We start from the raw sequence: 19,344 nt of genomic DNA, 5'->3' as shown, positions 1-19,344 counted from the left end.
TTTTTGAGAAGAAAAAAGTGAAGTGAATAACAATACACTTAATTTTCTCCTACCATCCTCTCCTTCCTCCCACAGGATGACCTATTCTAAGCGGGAGGTGGCGGTGGCCAGCGGTTCTGGCTTCGTTGTGTCAGAAGATGGCCAGATTGTGACCAACGCCCACGTCGTGGCCAATAAGCACAGAGTGAAAGTGGAGCTAAAGAGCGGCGGCTCCTATGACGCCAAAATCAAAGACGTGGATGAGAAATCAGACATCGCCCTCATCAAGATTGATGCACCGGTTAGTCAAAGTGGCAGAGTCAGAAAAATGGAGCTGGAGCTGGGAGATGATTAGCTTAGCTTAGCATAAAGACTTGCCAGCTGAGACTCAAGGAAGTCACTACACTCAGCCACTGGTTGCCAAGAAATAATTGTAGCATATAACTCCTCATAAAAACACAAATTGCCTTTTTGACACTTTGTGTGGAGATTAAAGAAATGATGCCAGGCTCGCTTCTGTTTCCCGTCTTTATGCTAAGCTAAGCTAATTGTCTCCTGGCCTCCACAGTTAGCCTGCAGACATATGTGATATTGATCTTCTCATCTAGCTCTTGGAGAGTAAGGGTATTTCCCAAAAGACGCACTCTCCCTTTAAGAAATATATGCTTAGTCTCGTTAAGATGTGATTGTTTTAATTAGGAAACTTACTGGAGGATTCATTTCCTCCATTTTGCCACTAAACTTTCATCTTTCCCTCTGTTAGTTTCCAGTTTTGTTTCTTGGCTCTTGACTAAAAGAATTCTATTTCCACATCTTGTCACAACCACCGAGGGGCAATACAAATCTATCCTTTTAACCCTGGAACATTTCAAGCAGTAATTTCTCATGTATTGATATTGAAAAAATAACACTGTCAGCAAGCCTCCAAATGCGCTTTATAGACCACAGAGTTTCCCGGCCTCCGGGATGAGAATATTGTTCTCATCCCGGAGGCCGGGAATGTGGGATGTGGGCAAATGTTGGTTTCACAAATGAGGTTTTATGCAAGGATTTACGAGTCAGTTGGAATGAGAAAATCTGCAAAGGTAAAGAAGAGATTTCTACACGCTCAGCCAGCGCAACAAGATCAAAACATTTACCCACTGTTATGCAATTTTTCCAATTAAACCGTTGTGAAATTTGAAGTAGGGAAAGTGCTCTAAGTCTTGGAGATTATTCAAAGTGCAGGTGAAGTTAAGTGAGGATACAGGTGCAGCCAAACAGGCTTTTAAAAGACAGCTGGTTTGCAGTCAGTCCAGATCCTGTTAGTGTTCAGACACATCAGGCTGCAAAAACAGTGGACAGGTATTTCACAGCTCCTCTCACGAGCAACTTGCAGAGACCATCACTTATTACTGACAGGTGAAAACCTATTGCCAGCGTTGATACGTAAAGAGGTAAATATCTTTTTACGCTTTGCTGCGCAGCACATATGCTCTTGTTCTCTCCACGTCCCTGTCTGTCTGTGTTTATTCCTCTGTCTGCTGGACTAGAGGGATCCACATAACATGTTAATCACAGCGAACAGTCATGTGAAGGAATGCGTGGCAGAGATCCAGGGCCTATTGACTGGGAGTCATAGCAGAGCAGAGTGCATTACGGAGCTCACCCTCATGGCTGGGTGACACAGCTGAATAGATGTTCATGACAGCAACACAAGGTGTGTTACAAAGACCTCCGATTGTGAAAAGAGGTTGAAACATTCAGGTTTTGTTCGGCCTGACAATGTGAGCGAAGAGTGCGGAAAAGAGCAGTGACAGACGCTTTGTTTTTGTTCATCCTATAATGAAAGCTGCTCCATCTGTTGATGACAGGCGGATCTTCATTCAGGGGTCTTTCTTGCGTTTGTTTGCATCACATGCTCAGTGTGGACACATCAGCAATGACTCATACTTGATGTTGTGGAAGCATGAACAGTGTGTTATCGTCCTGGTTGACTATAATGTATGCTTCATCACTGCATAAGCCTTTGTTTATACTGTTCATGCAGAAACGTTTTCCAGCCTTTTGGCCCATAATGTATTTGTAGCATTCCTCTGCATGACACCACAACTTAACGGGCCGGTAAACAACAGGTGATGGTAGTAAACCAGATTAATTGTAATCAAATGACAGCCAGATGTATCCCTGGTGTCATAATGGTAGAAAAACATCATGGGTATACTTGTTTTGATAAAGAGTGTAAGTCATTGTGTGAAGTGGGAGCAGAGCATCCAGGCCATGAGTCAGTGATGAAGCCCCAGAAGGCCTGTGGTGACTCTGGAAAGGCCACATGATTTAGATGCAACTGGTATTTCTGCTAATGAGGGGAGGTTGGCTAGTGTGTGTGTGTGTGTGTGTGTGTGTGTGTGTGTGTGTGTGTGTGTGTGTGTGTGTGTGCGTGTGTGTGTGTGTGTGTGTGTGTGTGTGTGTGGAGTGAATACAGGAGGAAATTAGAGGATGAGTGAGTTATAATGAGAGGGCAGGAGGGCGAGTAAAGTTGTCATTTTGGATTAGAGTCAAAGGGGAGGACATAGTTATCCAGACCTATAGCTACTGAGTGTTTAATTTCAGATTTCATTACCTACAGAGTGATTCCAGCTTTGAAATATGAAATAGGAATTTCACTGAAGGTGTAGATAACAGAGTGCTGCAATAAATAAAATCTGGAGTCCAAGTCAGGTCTTCATAAAGCAAATTACAGCTTAGTGGTGTTCAGGTGTCTGAACACTGACTTAAAATGACACAGCGTTTTCCTCCCAAAGCTTTTTAACTAATAAATCAAAATATTATTTTGTTTAAGCTTCTTTATATGAAAAATATTTGTTTTTGAAGTCCTACAGGTCTACTTAACGATCCTCTTTTTTGTGACTTAAGTCTGACTTAATGTCTCAATTCAACATCCGTGATAGCAACTAAATCTGAAGTAACAGCAAATGCAACAGAGCAAGACATTTCTCTGTTTTCTTATTACCCATGGGATCCACAGAGAGTAAAAGAGAAAAGGAAGTAGTAGAGCTGACTACAATATGAAGCTCATCTGGACTTAGCAGTGTAAACAAACATTAAGTGAGCCCACAAATTCCTCTTTAGTTTAAGAAGCTGCTCTGAGTTTTGGTTTTTATAGAGACCTCCGTGTCCCCAAGCATGAATCGGGCTCTTTTGTAGCAAAATTTCCATATGTGTGTTTATAAATTCATGTCCTGACTGGTACTGAATACATTATATCTCTTTAATCTTCCATTCTCCCCTCCCTCATTCCGTTCTGCCTTCCCTCTCTGCTCCTTACTAAATTCCTCATAGCGCTCTCGCTGCTAAATTAAAGCTGATTGCTCCACAGATAATCACTAAACAATTGTACCACTTTATGAGTGAGAGAGTTAAATGTAAATTTTTCCCTGAGTGTAATGACTCGCTTCTCTCTTCTTTCTCTGCCCTCTTCTATGTGAAATTGGAGTTTATTGGTAGCAAAGCCCAGTCTGTTCCTGGGGCTGTGGTCTACCCCTCAACTCTGGGGAATACATTAGTCTGTCTACAGCAGCTGGAACTTCAGAGGGGTAGGGAAAGGGGGGAAATGGCAGTGCTCACTTGTTCCTGTGTGGAGAGTATGGGGGGAAAAGAGAAAGCAAGAGGGATAGAGAAAGAGGGAGCGAAGTGGTCAAGGCCTGGAAAATGGATCCATATGTCTGGAGGACTGTGAGCAAATAGGCTAATGAGAACACTGTGTGATGTGGCATCGGCACAATGAAGGTAGAACCCATCGAGGTTCAGGTTCTAAAAGGCCCCTCATTAACCTCATTCTCTCACTCAGAACTTGGACACAGTCACATTCACTTGGGAGTGCTTGCAATGAGTTGGACGTGTTGAAGTACTCACTCTGACTTGAAGGCTCACTGACTTGGAAGGATATTTATTTAATCACATTGACTTATATTGACCCACACAGTCTTGGAAGTAACCGTGCTGTCTTGGAATGAGTTCATAACTCTTAAATGTACTGTGCAGGGAGTTTTCCGTATCATTCCAGATCATTTTATCGCATGGCCCGTGCAGTCATTAACCTTGAGTTCGTGCGCTTCTCACTGAGGATGCAGCTGAACGCATTGATTCTTGGCTTTGTTCACACTGCAACTCAAACATTATTTCACTGAATAGGTTGTTTGACGTCACATCACTCCTTTGTTGTGGTGCAAACTGCAGATGAAAGGCAGGAAGTGATTTTCTGCATAGGAAGCATTATAACACACACACTCAAAATGCCGAAGTTTTGCGCCATTTACGGTTGCTCAAATCGATCAATCCGAGAAACCACAAGGAGCTTTTATCAAGTACCAAAAGTTGAAGAAATTGACTGAAAAATGCTGGAAAAAATGGCTTTTGAACCTTCATCTGTGGTCAGGAGGAGCTGAGTTGGATAATGTTGGAAATGATGTAATGTTAGCTATTGTTTGAAATCTAAGGTGATAGATTTAAAGTAATGGCTACAAGCAACACAACTAACACTTGTTAAATCAGGGTTAGCACTTTCACAAAAGACCAGTGGACTGTAATAACTCACCCTGCTGTGCAGTTACAATGGACTGCAATGAGTCTGTCCTGTTTCATGACAATCCACATCTTTAGAGGCATTTCACCGGACCTTTGCGAGTGGTTAACCCAGCGAACAACCTTTAATGTAAAGGTCAACAGTTTTTTTCTGAGGTTAAATGTTGAATGTACGTTTCCCTGGGTCAGTATCTTGTAATCAACCACCTACAACTTATAGCTTTCTGAAATCATACACCTTGAAACGTACGCCCTCAAATTTGTGGGCGAGATCGTTTTCTTGAATTTAAACGTTGATATTTAGACTCTCGATAGCTCTTGATAGCACAGTTTGAACTGTGAAGATAGTCATTAACAATCTCTTACAGTCTTAGTTTACATCAAGGGATACACGTCTTTCTGAAATCAAGGATTGTTTCAGAAATTACTGCAAATGCTGAGTTGTTAATCTGCCTCCATTATCACTGTGAACTGCATGTTTTTCATGCTTGAATAGAAAGCTTTCTATTTCTATTATATTTCCATTATGACACCAGATGCGGCGTCAAGATAAGTCACCTCAAAAAGAATTAAATCCCACTGAAACTGTTCAGTGTAACTCCAATAAATGAGCCATTAATCCTCATGCTAAAATCAGCCTTACAAGGGTTGCAGTGTGGCAGAGAAAACTGCCCTCATGTTTCCCATATGGTCCCTTACAACAATGGCACAGTTTGTCTCTGTAGTACCCATCACCTAGTATTAAGAGTCTCAAACCATTCGCTCTGGGAAATTTGCCTGGTGCTGGTTTGGACTGGGCTATTACTGGAATATGTATGTGTGTGTGTTTATGTGCAGAAGGGAAAGAGAAGGAATGTGGCTGCATGTAGCCATGTGTTCCTGCATTTATCTTTATCTGTTTATCAGCAACTCTAAATGTTTCCCCAGGAAGTAAGAGATGTCTAAATTTCCCAAATGAACAGCGCAGACAGTGACAGAGAAACGCAAGCTTGCAATCAATTATTTAAATCGGTATTTTGTGTGTGAGCGAGTGTGTGTGCACACGGGTGGGTTTGAAAAGGCTCACTGCAGGGACGTGGAGGACTCGCTCCACTGCCAGTGGAAAGACACTGCATGTCGTCCTTCAGAGGCAGGCCGAGGGGAAGTGAATCAGATCCTCCTCTCCTCTCCTCCTGACCCAGCCTCTCCTTCATCTCTTGTCTCTGTAACCAAACTGGTTCCCATGCTTCAGGATGCAGTTCAGTTGGAGAAGAGCCAAGGAAAATACACACACACACACACACACACACACACACACACACACACACACACACACACACACACACACACACACACACACTCTTTTGCCCTGCTTGGTCGTGATGCACTTTCTCTTGGCCTACTTTTTGGCTGAGTAATTGTTTTCCAAGCCCGCTGGACAGGCAGCAGCCTTGCCCAAAACTATTTGGGCTTACCAGTCAATGACGTCGCTTTACGTGCGTGAAAGGAACAATAGAAATGTTTCAAGTCAGCCATGGATATAGTGACATGGTTGATAACCAACAACATATTTGAGGCTTTCTCTGTTTGTTTTTGTTGCAGACATGATGCATCTTTGGCCATGCAATTAAAAGGGGTTTGGGGACTAGAAACTAAGTACATTTACTCAAGAACTTAAGTACAATTTTGAGGTGCAAACCAGTAACATACGTTTTATCTTATACTGGCTCCACATTGATGCACTACAGCATTAAAACCCTCTTTCATGTATTTGCTGGTGATAATATAATAATATAATCTATTCTTCATAATGAGTACTTTTACTTTTAATACTTCAGGTACATTTTGCTGATAATACTGCTTTTACGTAAGTAAGATTTTGAATTCAGGACTTCAACTTGTAATGGTTAGGGTTAGGGTCAGATAGTTAGTTAGTTAGTTAGTTAGTTAGTTAGTTAGTTAGTTAGTTAGTTAGTTAGTTAGTTAGTAGTTAGAGTACTTTTAGACATTTGTACTTTTACATAAGTAAAATATCTGAGTACTTCTTCCACCACTGTCTGACCCTGCCTTTAAGGGTTAGTGCAGACCCGTTTTCAAATGCACCCGTAGCCATGCAGATAGTTTTTGTTTTATTTGGCCTGGTTTCGTGATCCTGTTCTGAAATTCAACACGCTTGAATACTGAATGGTGTTTTGTTCATGGTCCTCACAGCTTCGACATTTAAAATAAATCTGCAGTGACATTTCCTCCCCGAAAAAAACCTTTCTCTGCATAATCCACAGATTTCAATGTAAATGGTTTTTCAGTGGAACAACTTTCTAATAAAGAAATTGTGTCTGGGATAAGTGTTGACAGCGTGTTCTCCGGATTATCCAGAGTACACTCAACACCACTTGTGGAAAGAGATGCTTAAATGTGCAAATATCTCAAAACCTGAACACATTAAACCAAACTTTCTGCATAGCTAGATGCTGCTGATGGAAAGTGAGAAAATATGTCATTTTGTGAGTGAACCAGCACTCACTTTTTAGCCAGTTGTGCCTTTTATTATCTACTAACTTATTTATTGCAAGTGTCATACGCCCCAGTTTGGGTGTAGGCTTTAGGAAAGTGCAACACATACAGGCAGGGCTGTAAACCTCCACTTCTTCAACTGGGACCCTGGGATCCACTCAGCTGCTCGAGGAGATTCCAGTGTGCCCCCCCAGCCATATAAAGAATAGTCTAGACTACAATACAGAAAGTAAAAAACCTGCCCTAGACATATAAAACCTGTAGGAATTAGTATTACCCTCAAAGGTTTCACACACATTATTATCTCTGCGAGCACAGTGCCAGCGGTTCAACATCCATCCATTTTCCCATGCAAGGTCAAGCCTGGAATGATCCCAGCACACACCAGGCAAGATGTGGTGCTGCTGGACAGGCCACCAGTCATCACAGTGCAGTGAAACATATATAAATAAAAGTCTGACCTAATACGTTAAGTAAAGAGTGGTTTACTTCATATATTTAGGCAGTCTTCCTGAAACAAATGAACAAAGACGACCTCATCTCCTCTCATCATTGTGATTTGTGCAGTTCAAAGTTTTGTGGTGTCTAGCCAGAGCTGAGACGCCCTCAAATCCTCTGAGCTCTCATGCAAACCTACACACAGCGGAACATACACATGCAACTCACAGACATATGTTTGCTCTTATATACACCGAAAACCTTCCCAACAACATATGGAAACCATAGCGGTTTCCGTACTGTTGTCAGCACGGATATGGTTTCGCCAGTGTGATGTTGATGTTACCTACAGTGTGAGGAAGTGCACAGTGGAGCAAAGACCTGCTTCAGCACTCACCTCCATATCAGTTTTTATATTTTTAGTCTACCAAATGTGCACAAACAGGCACCCATACATCAGCCGCTCGCGTACAAGCACGCAGTCCCCTCTCTCCAGCCCCTCTGCCTGATCTTCTGATCCTCTGATTTGATGTTATGTATGAGCATGTTGAATCCTGCTCCATTTTTATTTGCATTAGCACAACCTCGAGGGCACAAGCTCCGACATCAGTAGTAAAACCCCTTCACGTTAATGCACTTATGAATTTTGTAGAACGTACAAAAGCACGTCCCCGACTTTGAAGTCACCTGTGTGAGCGGAACAGGAGAGCAGGAGTGGCTGCAGCTGAGCTTGTATACAGTTCAGGGTCACGCGCTGACCCAGCCTAAGCAGCTTCTGTGCCTGAATGTTTTGACATGGTCTGGCTGTATATCTCAGCAGTGCCAGGTGTGTGGGTTTTAATTTACACACTTGGAGTTTGTGAGAGTTCATGCCCAGGCAACCCACTCACTCTCTCCTGCGTATATAAGTGCACATGTGCCTGAGGAACCATTAAGCCACAGTCCATCCCAGCTTGAGTGGAGTTAAAGTTTGCACCTGGTCCCCTGGTCATAAAACAGTAGTTAGTGTAATGGCTTTTAAATGAGCCTCCAAACGACCGAGGCTGTAACATTAAACAATGACAGATCTCTATAGCAACTCTATTGCTGTTTTCAAAGTGATCTGTTTGCTTGTCTGCCAGCTTTTCTGTCCCCTTGGTGTCCCGGCGACCCAACGGTGACAAAATCTGTCCGTCTGCAGGAATCAAAACTCAGCTCAGCGACAAAAGATGGAAAAAAGTCTGGGATTTTTCAAACCGCTTGCAACTACGCCTTTGGTCCACACAAACAAAGCCGTCTGGTCCTCCCTCCTTTAATCTGATGCCCCACATCGCCCTCTTATCTCAACACTCAAGAACTTGGAGAACATGGTTTCGTTTGTGACTGCGGAGAGAGAAATCTATGGCATGATAGTGAAGTTCAAAGGCAACAGTGTGAGGCAATGCCTGCCCTTGTGGACTACGTATGGTTGATTCTGAGGTGTTCCCGAACTCTCTTGAGTCTTAAACCAAAGATTTTTTTCTCCATCATAAGCTGCTTTCTGCATGCATCAAACGTAATATAAAGCGAAACCGCGTTTGGCTCGCTCGTCTCACATTCTCAGACTGCCTTCCTGTGGTTTGTGGTGTTTGTTGTTCCCCTCTTTCACCTTGCCTCCTTCCTTTAAAGTGTGGCCATACTGTCTTTGGGTGAAGTGCCAGCACACCGTAACCTTCATCTCAAATAGCAGGGTGAGTCACTTGGGTGGTCAGGAGAGGCGGACTCACATGGCGAGCTGATTTTCCACAAGTCATTCCAGATCGCTGACTAGTCACAATTAGTAAGTGATATGGACGTGAGGGCTCTTTCAGTGAATTCAGCCAGTCTGCGTGTTCAGTGTTTGCTCTACCTTCTCAGCCGGGCGCTGTTTGTGTGTCAGCGCACTGATGCATTTTGCTCTGTTTGCGTGTGATTTTTCTGAACGCGTTGTGATTTTGAGTGTGCGTGGCCTGGGATGGGTAGAGCCTCCCTATCAGCAGCAGAAACTAATTTATTAATCTCTCTCAGAAGGATTAACTGCAGTCTGTTCTTCAAAGTTGGCATTTTGGAGATACGAGGTTTTCACCTGATAGCAACAGTCACCATGACACCACCAGTATCACTAACTGTTATCATAATCATGGCGACCGGCTGGTGGCCATGAGTCCTGAATGTCTTGGCAGTGACTCACATCCACCTGACGTCCTCTCTCTCTCTCTCTCTCTCTCCCTCAGCTGTGTGCTGAGCTTCCTCTCTCCATCTGGTTATGCTTTTATCTCACATGGAGTGTGAAGGGAGAAGGGGAGCGGTGGTGGTGGTCGGGGGGGGGGGGGGGGGGGGTGATTATACAGACTGCTACTACTGTGTCAGGTGCACATGCCAAATGCATGTTTCCTGGTTTAAGTACGCACTCCTGCAGCCTCTGCGTGTTTGCTTGTAACATGCCCACAGTGCTCAAATCAGCCCACAGGAATCAGCAGCGCGGCCTCGGACATCAGCGTCAGCCATGTTTCTGTGTCTGTGAGCATGTGAGGAAAGGCGGAAAGCAGGGTTGAGAGGTTGTCTTCCTCAGTTACTGGCTATCACTATCTTTGTCATCTTCTAATAATAACTTCACCTCAAGGTTCATGATCGCTTGCGCGAAGTGAAACACACCATCGAATACATATCTGTCTTTTAGCGAATTCGAGCTTTTTCACAATCCAGTTAAATTTGATTTGAACTAGTTTGTGACTCAGGTGTCAGTTTGTTTTGTTTTGTGTTATGACTGGGAATAATGTGATTTCTGCTGTGCCTGAGTGTTTGGCATATTTCACATAGATGCTTTTGTCTGCGTGTGCCAACTTGTGTTGCTGTCTCAGTTACCTTGCAGACTCTTGTGGTTCCTATTTATAACCCTGAGTAAACAAAATGGATACACAGGAGGAGCACTTGGGACAGGTCCCCTTTTTTTTTTCTAAAATAGTGCTCGCCTGCCGTTAGGGCGTTGAGTACAGACTCAACGTGACGTGGCGGCGCGTGGGCTTTGACTGCGGGCTGCCCGGCTGAGATGATTTCATTCAGAAGAGGAAACTGTCACTGCGGATGGATAAATATATCCCTTCTCTGTCTGTCTGCAGGAGCCAGCTCTCAGTAGCCTGGTTTCCACTGCCTAGTGTAACAGGGCTAACCAGAGCTTAAGGTAGTCATTATTTACTGTATATCAGTCAATTTTCCAGCATCTGTGGCCTGCCGGCGCACACTCGCTGTTAGGAATGATTTGTCAGCTGGGCCACACTTTCAGTCCAACAGCTAAGCTTTTGATCTTGATTATTAGCATTTTGAGTTGCGCTGTTTGGCCTGAATGACGTTTTGCCCTGCGGTGGAAAAGGAGTAATTGTTTTTGTGTGGGAGAACAGCCATGCAGCATTGAGTGGGCTGTGTTTAGAAGACTTGTGGTTTTGCTGTAATTATTTTTCTACTGTCCACTCATAAAACATACGAGCATGAGAAGTCCCTAAAGCTCGGTAGAGTAATTGCAGTTGAAGCAACACTGAGTTTCTTTTAGCGATCTGCCTGAAAGTTGAAATACGTTGTCTTTTCTGATTAGAGTTTATCAGGCAGCAAAACACATTAATACTATAAGTATTTCCTAGAAATAATGTCACAAAAAACATGCAGAATATATCCAAATAAAGCCAATTTGTTTCACATCTGATCCTGTTGTGTTCAACACTTTATTCAGACCACCTTCCACTAACAGGTGTCTGTATGCTGTACTGTATGTAGAGAGTGCAGCTTCCCAGTATATAATATTACATAGTAGGAGTATCAACACAAAATACTTTCCGTGCCAGCTCTCCTATATGTAGGGATCATTATGGATGATAAGATGAATAAACCAACGCTGGTTTGATTGATATTCCTTTGAGTGTGCAATAAAAAAAACATGATTTCAGAAAATCAATCTGTTGCTGCAAATCCTTCACTGTATCATTGACAGCTGTAATTTCAGGATTCAGATCTCCTCCTGTCTGTTGCAAGGATGAAAAGCAGCTGGCAGCTTTTCCTCGAATACGCACGCCGTCTCTGTGGAACACTCTCCCAGTATTGATCAGCCAGCTAACACGTGCCAGTTTCATTAAAACATGACCACGTTTACTTGCAATGATGATGCCTTTTCTGTGCTCATGCCCGCGCCTTTTGCATTCATTCATGTCATTTTAATGTATAAATTGTTCGTTGTATGTATTGTACTGGTCGACATGACTGTGAGTGCGTGAATCCCTTTTTTTCTCAGTAACTTTGTCCTCCTGTAATTTGACCATGCTGCTCCTCTGCGTTCCTCACATGCAGACCAAGCTTCCTGTACTGCTGCTGGGCCGCTCATCAGACCTGAGACCAGGGGAGTTTGTGGTCGCCATCGGCAGCCCGTTTTCCCTCCAGAATACAGTCACTACAGGAATTGTCAGCACCACTCAGCGAGGGGGCAGAGAGCTGGGCCTTCGCAACTCCGACATGGACTACATTCAGACCGACGCCATCATCAATGTAAGGGAATTAAGATGCATTATCAGTTTGCATGCACTTTGTTTTTCTCCCAAGCACCAAAATAATAAGCCATGTGTCTTGTTGGTTCCCAGTACGGCAACTCAGGAGGGCCTCTGATAAATCTGGTAAGCCATTTTTATTTCCAATGGCAGACAGAACCCATTTTTATGTCACATGTTGAAATCCATGTAATCGCTTGCAGTTGTTTCTCACCCACCACTAAGCTGAGGTTTGCTGTTTTAGGATGGCGAGGTGATTGGGATCAACACGTTGAAAGTGACTGCTGGCATCTCCTTTGCCATCCCCTCAGACAAAATTCGGGAGTTCCTGGCAGAGTCCTACGACAGGCAGTCCAGAGGTATGACTCTCACTGACACGACTTATTATGTTTTTATTTTATTGCTTCTATTCAGTCACCAAGATAAACTGTGGGAGGCAAATTCTGAAAATTGGCTGCAAGAGTTAGCCCCAGATCCCATGTGCACATACAGTAAAGGAGCATATAACTCAGCACACTGTTTCTGTGGGTTGTTTTCATCTCTCTGTGCTCTCTTGAGATATACTGACCACATTTCTAGCTTGCTGAATCCCTGCCCAGTGTTACTCAACAGGCTCCTGACATGACAAATAAACTACAAAGAGAAAGCGCCAGTTCAAGTCAGATTGTTCTAACATTTTACTGCTTTTCACCTTTACCTCGTTTAGTGTTTTGGCACAGCACACACACATTTTTTGTGTGACCGCCAGCACGGCGTCAAGATTTGATTTGTCTGACTCCCCTAATTTCTGATAAAACACGTGGAAGATGGAGTATGTAGACGTGCACATGTGCACACAGATTTTGGTGTCAGAAGTGTTCGAGTTTCTGTTTGTAGTCCATTTGTAGTCCGAGCAGCACTGACCAATCACGTTTGAGCAGACTTTGGTTACGTGCGATAAACGGTGTATGTCCTCCTGAGAACCGAGGGAAAAAAAGCATCTTTCAATTTAATTTTTTGTGATTTCCTGCTTCTTTGGAGCTAAATCAGCAACTCACAATTAACAATGTTGTAAAAATATTTTTAGTTTAGATTTTACAGCATGTTCACTGTAATGGGCTAACAGAATGATTTTACTGTAACGCAACGAAATCATAATAGGCTGACAAGAAAACAAGGACATCAATCCATTTTTTAAATGAACATGAACATTTGGCCCGTGTCTTTTGTTGAAATACTGAATAAATTAAAATATTCATAACATTGCTATTATTCTTTTTAACTGAACTCTGACTCCAATTTTATGATTCCTGACATGTTCATAAACAAGAAAATATATGATTACCATAGTTTAAAAAAACAATATCTTAACAATATTTGACTTATCTTTTCTCTTTTCCTGGCATTTGCATTTTGCTGCAGTCACCCCATCCCACCCTAACACATGAGATTGGAAAGGCCAGGTTGTCCTCTACTGAGCACACCAGGACTTAGTTGGGTAGCTCAAATGAGTCAAAAAATATAGACCAAAACCAAATGTCCACTACAGAGGACACAAATGAATAGCCTGGGTCTCAGGAGGATATGGAGAGCAAAAGAGGTGGAATGCGTTCCTCCCATCAGCTATCGTCTGATGACAGTTTAGCTCTCTATTAGCTTATCTGTGATCTGTATATCCACTGGCTACACCAGAAGCCCTGAAACATTGGCCATTGATGCCAGATGCTAAATCGTCGTTAGACAAAAGCCGATGGGTTCTGAAATTCATCACATATGGAAAAAAAAACAAACAAACCCTGAAGGACTTTTGTTTTTTAAAGGTCAACAAACACTCTCATAAAACGATGAGCCCAGCGTGCCGCAGGAGAGAAGATGAGTGATTTTATTTGTGTTGTATTGTCTGTCTCCAGGGAGAGCAGCTGCTAAGAAGAAGTACATTGGTGTGAGGATGATGACTCTCACTCCGGCGTAAGTTGCACACTTGCTTGCATGAAAAAGCACCAGAAATGCATTAAATGATTCCCTTCATTGTGCATAAACAAAATTTTTCTTGTCCAGTAATTGAACGTTAACCTCTCTGTCCTCTTTTCTGCCTCTAGGCTGGCAAAAGAGCTGAAGACTCGACACCGTGACTTCCCTGACATCACCTCTGGAGCTTACGTTATGGAGGTTATCGCAAAGACACCAGCTGCAATGTAAGGAAAATATTTTGTCAATATGGCTCGAAAAGCGTGGCCTCAGTTCAAACTAACATGGCTGGAACATCATGCTTTTCAGTGAAGTGCAAATCAAATGTGCTTGACTCTTTCTCAGCTGCGGGATATTGTCTTTGGCACTTCGTGCTACACACATGCGCTTAATTCACACAAGACTCTCGTCACTCCCCGTGCAGCTCCTGCTCCCCTCTCGCAATGCAAATAGACAGTATATTTCATTTCCTTCCTTTATTTTATTTCCCTCCTCTAACTGTCAAGCGCGCACAGAGACGCACACTCACACACACACAAAGCCTCCTACACAGCTGTCTTAGTAGAACGTAAATTCATGGCTCACTCCAGCGTGCCTGGAGTGCTTGGCCCTCTAAAATATCCCCCTCCTCCCACAGTCGTAGCCCACTCCAATCAGCCACCACCACAGCTCCGGCAGAGTGGGGCTCGGGAGACGCTGAGGTCAGCTATTTCCTTCAAACTTCATGCGGGGAGGTTACTAGCTGCGCTGTGGTTTTCCTGCGCCTGCTCACCCAGCCCACTCCAGAATGGTGTCCCCTACAAGGCCTCGTCAGAGTTTACTCAATGCTTAAATCACCCTGCTTTTTGCATAATAGCATTTCTGCGGTTCCTTTTATATCCTGTGTTATTTTCGAGGCTGCACTCTCATGCTTTTGATCTCACACTGCTTTGTGTTTGCTTATGGACTTTGGAAATCTTGATCCCTGCTGAAGAGAATTGTCCATCTGCCCTCCTGGAGGTGTTAGAGCAGCTGAGTGTAATGAGGGGAATACTGGGCTGCAGTTGTGTTAATGGGTGCTGTGAGAGTGAAGGTGTGGCGGTTCTGTGTTACATGTGGCTGTGATTAAGCAGCTGCATTGAGAGTCAGCTTTTGATATCACTGCTGGTTACTGCCATGGTCTGTGTGTGATTCCAGATTTACTAGTTTGTTTTTGTTCATTATGGGTGTTTTTATTTGCTCTGCACTCTAACCTCGCTGTGCTGTCGTTCCATCGTGATTGTTCAGTCATTAAAAATCAAGCAGCCAATGCTGCATTGATTCAGATTGTGCTTAGAAGTTAGATATGTTTTCATAAAACACTGGAAACACATGAGGATGACTGGATTTTTAACTTGTTTTATAGTGTCGGTGATGCACCATTTCATCTGTCAGCGATTAAATTAACCATCTGTTTTAATTCTGACTACTAAAATCTAAAGAGGAAGGAACACCATGTGCGAGGAGAGGAAAAAACATTGTCATAAAACTGACACATTTTATCATTAAAGGATAAGGCGTGATAGTGTGTATTTTATTATTGTCAGAAAATATACAGCTTACTATACTGCTTTTAAAAAAGACAGCTGGGCACTGTAGTTTTCAGCAAATGTCACTCCAACAGGAGTAAACAGTGCACTGGTTGGGAACTATTTTCTGCGGTGGATTAATATACGTTTGGTGCTCTAATGAGTATTTCCAGCACTAGGAGGTTGTATTTGAGATTGTCTCAAAATAAAACAGTGATTCATTGAAATGAAGGAAAATGTCACCCAGTGCAGCGGTGAGGGTCATCGATGTGTTTTTAATCATTTTTCTGACAAAGAAGAATAAGAGCGGAAAATATGTCAAGCTTGAAGTACACAGATAATGCTTTCCAGTCTTTCCATGAGGTTTTTTGACAATAAAAATACCGCGTATCACCAGACTTAATCTTTAAGTTCATATATACTGCATACTGATTAATACCACATGCAGAACGGTGTTAGCCTCTCATTATTTTTAATTGTAGTTATTTTATGGCATTTTTGCCTTTTTATGTAGGATACACAGTAGAGCTGACAGGATTTAGGGTAGAGAGGTAAGTGGGGAGTGACATGCAACAGCTGGACCTAAACTGCTGATGCTGTGATCACATGATCAGCATCTTGAATCTCTAGCTCAACAGGACGCCTTCATCACTGACCTGTGTTCATTTCCACTCATATCCACCTCCTTAGTGGCTAAAAGTGTGTGAATATCATATGACTGCAGTCAAATAGTCAGTCATCGATTCTTCTTCTTCTCTCCTCCAGTGGTGGACTCAAAGAGCATGATGTCATCATCTCGATCAACGGCCAGAGGATCTCAACAGCAACTGATGTCAGCGCCGCCATCAAGCGGGATGGCAACTTGAGAATAGTCGTGCGCCGTGGAAATGAGGACGCTATCCTCACGGTCGTTCCCATGGAGATCGACCCTTGACCCTTCACAGATAATGCTGCAGGAGCTGGAGCTATGGTTTGCTTATCTCCAGTGGACCTTATACTGGAGGGGGGCTTCTACTGATGCACCCTCTCCCTGTGGCCAAAGGCCGTTGACACCACACATGCAGGAAAATTCTGGCTTTGCCTTGAAAGGAACGACTGTACAGATGCTCTAAAAGCTGTGCTGTACTTCTATGTGTTTTCACTTTTAGTCTTTAATGCTTTGATCAATGCTACTGCTGTTTGGTCACAAACATAAGAAGCTGGTTTTTGGCATATTGTTTTTATCTGCTTTCTCTCGTTTTGTGTCTCTTTTTTTTAATATGGACTTTTGCTCAGTCAGGCCTTCCACTGCACTTTTAAGCAATTTAGAGACTCGCTGGGCAAATCTTATATGTATAATTGTTGTTTTCTAAACTCCCTTTTTTAAAAGTACTGTAGAATGTTTGTGTTGATTATGTGATATATACTGAGACGAAAATAAAGGGTTTAGCTTCTTTTGTTTTGACACTCGCTGCTTTTCTTTCCATTTCTCTTTCACTCAATTTCACACACGTACAAACAGACACGCACACGCATTTTTAGATGGACTGCACCCAGGCTGACACTACAATATTTTCTTTGTGTATGTGTGCAGAATTTGCTTAACCATTGCTCATGCACACAAACTCACACAAAGGGGTCATAAAACCAATCGGGATCTGGTTTAAATTTGATTTTATTGCCTTCATATGGGCTTGATAGTGGTCTGGTGCGATTGTTGGGCCAGGGGCTCTGCAAGCTGACCTCAGAGACAGGAGTGCAAGCCAAACGGAGATCCGACCCATGATGCAGTGGCCGCAGATGTGGGGCTTGCATGAATATGCTCAATGTTTTGGTAGCATTTTTTGTTCACCACATAAATTTTGGATGAAGATGATGAAGCAGACCTCATGAGAACTACAGAAACCACCACACACTACAAACAGCGTCAGGATTTACAAGAAGGTCTCCGACCGAACACTTTCACTAAAACTGAAATCTGCAATGGGAAAAACGGCTCAAAAGCTTTTGTTTTTCTTTATTGTAACCCACATTAACTCAAACCAAAGGTCCGTGATGCTCCACTGTCTAAAACAAGATTAGATCTAACTTCATCAGCTTTACAAGTATATTAAAAGAGAGAGGAACATATTTTGTCATTCAGCAGTGCGGCTACCCACCTAATAACCAGTGAATGTTTATCCTTCGCACATCTTTTTTCCATTCCCAAACACCACATGGAAGCTGTATTACAGGAAAAGGCTTTAAGCAGCCCACAGGCATATCATAATCACACATCATTGACATTATTTTAAGGTTCTGCGGGACATGACTCGTTTCGGTTAAACACTATCAAATACACTTAATCGATGCATACATTCATGGTCAAAGGGCAAAGGTGCAATATTGAAAAAGGAAAGTTTTGAAAGCACAGAGACAGATGCGACAGGAAGTGTTGCTGCCATCTCATGGTTTTGTGTCAGTGTTGCAGTTTCTCCTTTGATTCCACCTATCTGACTCCAGATATTTCAGACAGATGTTACACACAAAGTTGAAATTCTGTTTTTATTTCACTTGGCGATGGCAATGATTTCTGACTCATTTATCCCAAGACTGCAGAACATTCAGCGAGATGACAGTAAATTCAGTGCTGGACTCAGCTGTAAAGTTAATGAAGTAATTATTGCCAAACGGCCAAGACCTGAGCTCAAAACCATCAGTCATCCAGGGCATGGCTGTATTACCTCAACACCTCTGAGCCTTGATGTGGAGTGACAATCTGTCGGTCTGTCTGTCTGAGTGAGACTATGAAAGGTCATTTGGTTAATTTGGTTAAAAGAGGACTCTTTCTCATCTGAAAAACCATTAGAGTCTTGTAGAGAACAGACATGACCCGGTTAGAAATACAGACCTACGCAGTCCTGATGGGAATTAGTGTCCCTCTGTTTCTGAACAGCCATTTCAGAGACGTGGCCCATGTCCCGTCTTCATAAGGACTTCTCTGCTTTGAAGGAGATGTTGTGATATTGGTCTAGGCTGAGTAATGATCATTTCAGTGTTGATACAGTTGGGACTACTTTGCCCTGCAGACCCAGGCTGTTTATAACACACTATTCTTTCATTTGACACCATCTGTGCCCCAGACCAGTGTCAGTGTTGGTGATCTATGTGCTTTCTGTTTCCAGCATGCTGCAAGTGTCTGAACATTTTGTCCAGTGAGCACACAGCAATCAAACTTGGCTGTATAGAACTACGTTTCTATTGATTCTAGAAGATATGTTTGATTGTATTTTATTGAGACCACAGGTACTGTTGTAATATAGTATACTTAAAATTGGTTATCTTAAAATGCCATATAGTGCTTTGATAGGACAGTCAAGATAGTAATAGTGTGGAAAACAGGATTCCTTTATGATATAATTAAAGTGACTTGAGCATGAAATAGCTTAAAGTGGTAAAACATGATCCCCCCGGCAGACCAATTCAATCCCTAAATGCCTCTCATGTCCCACATTGGTTTCGAGGATTGGTTCACTCAAAGAACAAAAATACATAACCAAACAAATAAAAGCATTTTCTCAGTTATCTCTGGTGGTATGCAATTTTTATTTTATTCACCCATGATTTTGAGATATCAGTATCTGCCACCAAACAAATACAGTGGAGGAGAATGGAAACTTACATGTGGAGCCCACAACAATAAAAACATTTCAGTTTTTAAAACAAATAAAATAAATGTAGAACAAACTCAAACTGCCCTGGTTACCTGTGAACAGTTTTCATTGGAACCACTTTTGCTGAACAAATAGTCCCTATGAAAACTAATTTACCGTAAAATTGTTGAATAAATATTTGGAAATATTAGAAATCCATCTCGTTAGGTCCTTATTTTT

At 42.6% G+C, this 19,344-nt stretch overlaps 1 protein-coding gene across 1 annotated transcript in view; it reads left to right on the top strand.

Annotated features, from left to right (window-relative positions):
* The window catches only part of LOC139341237 (serine protease HTRA1A-like), a 25,476-nt gene extending 9,029 nt beyond the window's left edge, over positions 1-16,447 (top strand). The window contains exons 3-9 of the mRNA XM_070977644.1: positions 76-280; positions 11,806-12,000; positions 12,093-12,125; positions 12,244-12,358; positions 13,889-13,946; positions 14,078-14,173; positions 16,259-16,447. Of these exons, the coding sequence (XP_070833745.1) occupies positions 76-280; positions 11,806-12,000; positions 12,093-12,125; positions 12,244-12,358; positions 13,889-13,946; positions 14,078-14,173; positions 16,259-16,427 (871 nt within the window). The 3' untranslated portion in view covers positions 16,428-16,447. The remainder of the gene's footprint in view (positions 1-75; positions 281-11,805; positions 12,001-12,092; positions 12,126-12,243; positions 12,359-13,888; positions 13,947-14,077; positions 14,174-16,258) is intronic.
* Positions 16,448-19,344: the final 2,897 nt, after the last annotated feature.

Source organism: Chaetodon trifascialis, chromosome 13 (genome assembly GCF_039877785.1).
Source record: "Chaetodon trifascialis isolate fChaTrf1 chromosome 13, fChaTrf1.hap1, whole genome shotgun sequence".
Taxonomy (NCBI): domain Eukaryota; kingdom Metazoa; phylum Chordata; class Actinopteri; order Chaetodontiformes; family Chaetodontidae; genus Chaetodon; species Chaetodon trifascialis.
This window is presented reverse-complemented; position numbering and strand designations above follow the sequence as displayed.